This window comes from Hyalella azteca, unplaced genomic scaffold (assembly GCF_000764305.2).
Source record: "Hyalella azteca isolate HAZT.00-mixed unplaced genomic scaffold, Hazt_2.0.2 contig1561, whole genome shotgun sequence".
NCBI lineage: Eukaryota > Metazoa > Arthropoda > Malacostraca > Amphipoda > Hyalellidae > Hyalella > Hyalella azteca.
In genome coordinates, this window is record NW_025931870.1 from 1 (window position 1) to 6,554 (window position 6,554).

The following is a 6,554-nucleotide window of genomic DNA, read 5'->3' on the forward strand; positions in this document are numbered from 1 at the left end:
GTTTCTTTATGTCTGAATTCTCATGAGTTAGCTACTTTATGTTTTTATTATTAAGGCCTAATCATTTATTATTATATTATATCTATTATAAACAATATTAATTGCCTCCCTACTTGCGAAAGTATACATAGGAGTATACATACAGCATACACAAGAAGCGTAGGTACAATGGAACTAAAGAACTATCATTGTCTGGACGCTTTGTTCTTTGTTAGAAGATATAAATGACCTTGTTGTTGATCTGATCTGAAGCTTTTTATAATTTATCGGGGAATTATCTGCTTGAACTCCCTTTTCGTATTTGCAGAATAATGTTAGCAGCAAATTAATGGTTTCGTAAGGGCCTTCCTTGTCTCTACTCTGCGACTGTTTTCATACGCGATAACGGGGTTCATGCACTAAAACGGGGTTTATGCGCTATAACGGGGTTCATATGCTATAACGACCGGTCGGACCATGGTTGAATTAATCCGGCCATCATTGACGGATTTCTGGGTGGTCGAGTTGAACGTCAAGTTAGGTTTTGATTCGAGTCCGCAGGCCAGTCCGCAGCCGAGTCCGCTGAAGTGTCGATTCGGTGCTATAACGGGGTTTCTTAATTAACTGACTACTTGATTGCTTCCTGGATTTTGAGCTTTTGTTTTATAACGGACCCTTTGATGACACCTTTCTAAGCATCCGGGTAGCTTTCAGACTTCTGTTTTTCGTCAATCGACTATCATCGGATTGGATACGAGCTTTTTCAGCATATGTTATTTTTTTCGGACTGACTGGAATTCACGTACGTATGTACACACCACAGGTATGGAATTTGTTTCTCTTTACGCTATACAAACCGAAATTGAATTTATTCGTAACATATTGTATCCGATGAGGTTCCTTTCGGACTATGTGTCAATTTTAATTGAAAAGTTTATGTCTTAGCAATTTTATGAAGTTGTTGGAAAATTGATGGAACCTCTATCTGATGGAACAGATTGTTGTTCCGGTATCTACTTGCAGGGCTAAGGGTAAATTAACGAGATTTGAAGGTATACACCAATAAATATTTATTATTATAACTGGATTTATTACATGGAAAAATGAACATGAATTCTGAACAAATATTACAGGTGAATTCAATGTCGAAAATCCGTATAAATTCATAATTTGAAGTATCTTAAATACTAAATATCAATGAATTGGTGCAGCGTACGTAAGATCAAATTAAGAGTATTTGCTCTAGGTAAACACACGTGCAGACAATAATCTTGTGAGCAATTCAGCGTGCAGCATCAAAACATATGGAACGCTCCAATCCCAAATGGGAGATGAAAAAGAAATAGATTCTTACAAACAACCCATTGTCATTAATCCCATAACAATCCGCGGCTCGAGATACTTGAGCGATTACCATCCAGAACATTTTTAGCGCATTTCCTCATTTATGGAAAAAATACAATATTGTGCTCGTCATGTCCGTCCGTCCGTCCGTGACGTCACGTTTTCGTCGACGAGAAAATGCACTCTCTGTCACTCACTGCATTGAGTACTGAGTTATATTTTTTCCGTCTCAGCGCGACCGAGATGCGGTTCACTACACTATAGCTGCTTGTCCACCCGCCCCATTCTGCTCTGAGCTCTCACGCTTAATTGTTACGACTTATTTTTACAGACGTGCGATTTATTTACTTAGATGCTCACATAGGCTGGAGATCGAAAATGATAACGATGAAAAATGATAACACTGAAATTAAAAAAGAGCCTGATTTTCTTATCAAAATATGTTAGCTTTACATTTACTGTTACTGTCGAAAAGCGAACATCGAACAAGCTTCAGATTCGGTATCGTTCACATATCGTTAATACATGAGGACAATTTCCAAGTGTAAGTTTAATGCGCGTCGAAAACATTCACATTCTTCCACTAAATATTTCAAGTGTTTTGTGAAATATCTTGTTAATAAGGGTAATCTAGCATCCAGGGCCCATACTTTCAAAAAAATTAAGAGATCGTAAGTTCATCGGCCAGTCATTGACGGCCTTTCACGCAAAATCCACCAATCATAGACAAGAAAATAGAGCGTTATATAAGTACTTACGTTCACTTAGCGAGTTTTGAGAGAATGACCCCAGGATTTTCAGGCATTGGCCAACTATGCGTCTTGAACTCGTATCCATTTAAGTTGTACATCAATTAAATGTTTTTAATTTGAAGAAGTACCAAATGATGTCGAAGCCACAAATTAAACACAAACTGAACGAGGATTATTTTTTGAAAAGGTATCACAAAGACCAGAGTTATGGTGTGAAGCGACGCTTTGTGACGGAACGCTTTATGATGAAAAGAAAATGTAAATGTAAGCATCCCAACATCTATATGTTGCATTATTTATTTTCATAAATTTGCACAATGGTATAGTTTTGAATCACCTATTAAGGATGACAGAGCCATTCCACAGAGTTATCTCACGATTCTAATAGAAGAAAAGTTTAAGATCCTTTCATTATTACACGCTCTGTTTCAGCGGCTGAAATTTTTATGGATATTTTTCACACAAGGAGTGCAATTCGTTAGGGTTCATTTCCTTTGTGATGACAACATTCCCGTCGCTCGTAAGCATTGTTGCTATCCCATACTTGGTTTCAATTTGGATGTTGCTTTTTGTGAAGACCGAGCCAATGACTTTGGTTCCGTCGGGCCAAATGGGATCTTCAGTGGCGAGCACATCGCGGGCGGAGAGGAAGGCATAGCTTCCACCGGAAAAAATGGTCCATGTACCATAGGCTGAAAAAAACATTCAATTATTCTAATCAAGATTAGACTTGTAATACCGCACTAGATGTTGCAGGCAATTGTAACGGGATAAATTTAAAAATAAAAAGGCACTGTTTTTCGTTTAAAATAAATTGTATGATCAACGGATTTTAGTGAAAATTAATTATTGCAGTAAAATTATTCACGAACGAGTTGCATTAAATTCAGTTCATTTCAATGCAATTAAAAGTTAGTAACTTCTTTAACGAATACATGCAAGTCGGTAATTTGAAATATATAAAAATTGACATGTTAATCACAAATGCATTCGAGTTGACCTTAAATTGTAGAGGCTCGAGGAGATGTGGAATTTCTGAAAAAGTATTTGGTCCACAAAATTTCATCACATCAGCTCTTGTTTACATCATTTTCATTGTGAGGATCTAATGCATAAATAATAAATTAAAAAAACATTGTGTCTTCGTCAGCCTGTCTTTTTTATAAACTGAATGTTTTTCTCCTACGTAAAATTAAAATATCATACAAAATATGATTTAAAATGCCTTAAAATTTAGAAAAATTAACTAACTCCCCACAAGCTGCACGGCTTGAGCCCGTTGTTGTGTGGTGCGTATGATGAGCGGGATCCCATTTTGAGCAGCACACATTGCCACCATATCTGCACGAGACTGGTTATATGACTTGTCCGTCGACATGAACAGCTGTGGTGCAGGGGGAGTGTAACCTGTGCAGGAATTTATAAAAATTTAGCAGCAAATTTAACCAAATTTATGCGTTCTTCAGTTCCGTGCAATCCTCTGACTTGCGGTGACCGAAACATGATGAGTATAACAGGTTTGGGAAAATTGGAAGGGATTTTAAAAAATTTCAAATTTACAGTAAAACAATTTTTAAGGTGAAAACATTCCATTTACAGCAAAAAAATATTATAGAGAGGAAACGTTCAATTTAGTGCAAAATATTGAAGCATGGATCGACTCGGTTGCCATTGGTCACGGGTAAATACTGAATTTGGCGTAGGTGACGGTGTCAACTCTACGCTGTGTTGTCAGGGAGCTCTGACTCCCCCCACTGAGGGTGCAGGTGTCGCCCACGGCATCGTACGTCACTGCCGTGCAGTTGTCGTACTGAATGCACAGCTCTCTACAATCACCTATTAGAACAAACATTATTATTATTTAGATGGTATCAAATGATATTAATGGTTGATAAACCTAATAAATTTAAAGAAATGCAATAATATATGAGTTTTCAAACACAAATATTCAAGTCGTAAATGAAATTGTATAATCTGTACAAATTGAAATACGATAACAAAAAACATTGTCAGGCATTTATATGGAGATGATGGTTCTCTACATCCCAAGAATTTATTGATTAGCTGGCTAACAGTTAAAGCAGGAAATGATATCGCCCAACCAATTAATTTGATAGAAGGATGAAGTTGTAAAGTTAGTGGAATATTAACATAGATCGACACAGCCCGCACTATAACATTCTTCAAGCTTCGTAGGCTACGTGGCGCAGTCGTGACAGAATGTTATGACGTTAATCGATCGTTGCCACTGGCTACGCACTGGAACGTGCCTGCCGCTTCGATCAGATATTCAACACTCTTTTGGATACCCGTCATGCTTTTACAAACCTAATGGTTTCAAGAATCATCCTGTCCAGAAAATTTTGGATACTATTATGAATTAAATTTTGCATTTGAATGCATCTGTGCATGTGCAAGGAATTTTACCAGCTTAAAATGTTTTTATTTGTTCCGCACTCTCCTTGTTTGTTTTGTTTATTCAATCGAGATCGTAAAAAAATGAAGTCAAAAATGGTGACTTGTCATAGTCTCTACGGAACCTAGATTGAATTTCTGCAAAAATTAACAATATTATTAAGAAATATAGTTGTCCATAACGGGACTTTAAATCCTTGCATTCTCATGCAATGGTTAAATAATATTGGAAATCAGAACAAAAAATATAGTATAACTGTAAACATGTTTGCAGGTAATCAAGAATTCCTCGTACGCAAGAGTACCACCGCTTGTTCGCGGCTATTTTTATTCAAAAAGCCTGTCTCATGCGCTCTATCAAACTTCCAATTGCGAATCACCAAAATAGTTGCCTGAAATTTAGCGTTCGTCCAACTTGTTTTCTTACTTGTCTGCTGACACTTCGATCGTCACAATAAGTGACCTAAAGGACCAATACTTGAGCCATACGATACCTACTTGTTGTTTTCTTACATGTACACAGGCACTTCGATCGTCACAATAAGGGACCTAGAGAGCCGATTCTTTAGCCATATATGATATTTCAGCTTACATTCAGAGTGGACGGAGACGATGTCCTGCACTGGTGACAGGATAGCGTAATTCTGGATGTTCGACGTCCACGTGGCGCTGCTATGTTGCGCCGACAGGAGAACGAGAAGCAGCATCGCCATCGTTAAAGTCCTGAAAAGTGGATCGCAACCCCCAAAGGCCTTGTATGTTGTTATTCTGAACAAATTTATCGTATTTTTCAGTTGTGATTATTAATAGGCTCTCGTATTTATTGGACACATTGTTAGAGGTAATTTTCCTGGGCTTGTTTGGGCATGTTCAAATATTCATCAATATTCAAGGGCCTAATAGAATCGTTTGGCCATTTAAATCAGTTTCAAGATAGTATTTTTAAGCTACTGGACATGATATATTATTTCATATATCGCTATTTAGTAGGATGTTGTTGGACAGGAAGGATGAGCTTCTTCCGAGTTCTAAATTTCGTTCAACGAAATGCAGGCGTTGCTCTGAACTTTTGTTGATATTGCCCAAATCTTATCAAAAAGCTATGCAACAATGACACCACACTGTCGAGTCAAATAGATAGTAAGAAAAAACAACTAATAATTAATGTATCCTGGGTGAAATTAGCTTTGAGTATCGCATAAAATGTATTGTTTCAAGTCCATGACGTTATTCTATTGTATTTGGATGAGTTTGAAAGATTTAAGACCTGGGTATTTTGCAGATATTAAACTGTTCGCAAACAATAAGTGATCTTAATGAAGAAACTAGCAAGACCTAATATATGTCCTTATAGGTGAGTATAAGATAACCGCAATGTCAGTATTACTCACCTTTTGTAAACGTGAACCACACACCACAGTGAACAGGGCGTATCTAAGTGGGGAATTCGTTCTGGACGCGGCATGACTGCAAAGCATTATACTCTTTTGTGATGGCACTTTTGTCCTCGCGATTTGGGGCTAAACTTTCTGACGTTGATGTCTGGCTATCATGCGTGAAAGTTGCACATAATTGCGGAGTCACGCTATGATTAATGATGATTTTTGATGTCTCATCAATACGGTGAGATCAATACGATTAAAGGTCTCATCAATTCAATCATTTCAGATGGAGAAATAAAGTTTTCTTGACTCTAAAATTGAGCCGCGGACTGTCCGCAATGATGAATTATTTGCTAAAAGTTCTGTTAAACATGACGGTGACACAAATGATTTTTAACAAACATTCGTTTTCAATGGCTTTCAGTTTTAGAGTTGTAGATTTATTACCGAAATTACAGGCTCTATTTTTTGAAGTTTCCGATGAAAATTAAAGCGCTGTTTCTGCAATAACGTTCATCAGACTAGTAGTTTGAAATGGCTCAATCATACCGTGCATACTCAATTTCTCATGCTACAAAAGAAGACTATATAAAGCGATATCACTTACATACATACAGCACAAGATGATCTTTCCCCTAGACTTTACAAAAAATTCCCCAAGACCATCCTACTGGTTAAGGAT

At 37.2% G+C, this 6,554-nt stretch overlaps 1 protein-coding gene across 1 annotated transcript; it reads right to left on the minus strand.

Annotated features, from left to right (window-relative positions):
- Positions 1 to 2,074: 2,074 nt before the first annotated feature.
- LOC108676772 lies at positions 2,075 to 5,909 on the minus strand. The gene is made up of 5 exons (XM_018164909.2): positions 5,882 to 5,909; positions 5,083 to 5,213; positions 3,765 to 3,911; positions 3,327 to 3,482; positions 2,075 to 2,767 (listed from the first exon to the last, which is right to left on the minus strand). Exons 2-5 carry the CDS (start codon positions 5,201 to 5,203, stop codon positions 2,520 to 2,522), a joined length of 672 nt encoding a protein of 223 aa, XP_018020398.1. The 5' UTR covers positions 5,204 to 5,213; positions 5,882 to 5,909; the 3' UTR covers positions 2,075 to 2,519.
- Between the last annotated feature and the right edge of the window lie 645 nt (positions 5,910 to 6,554).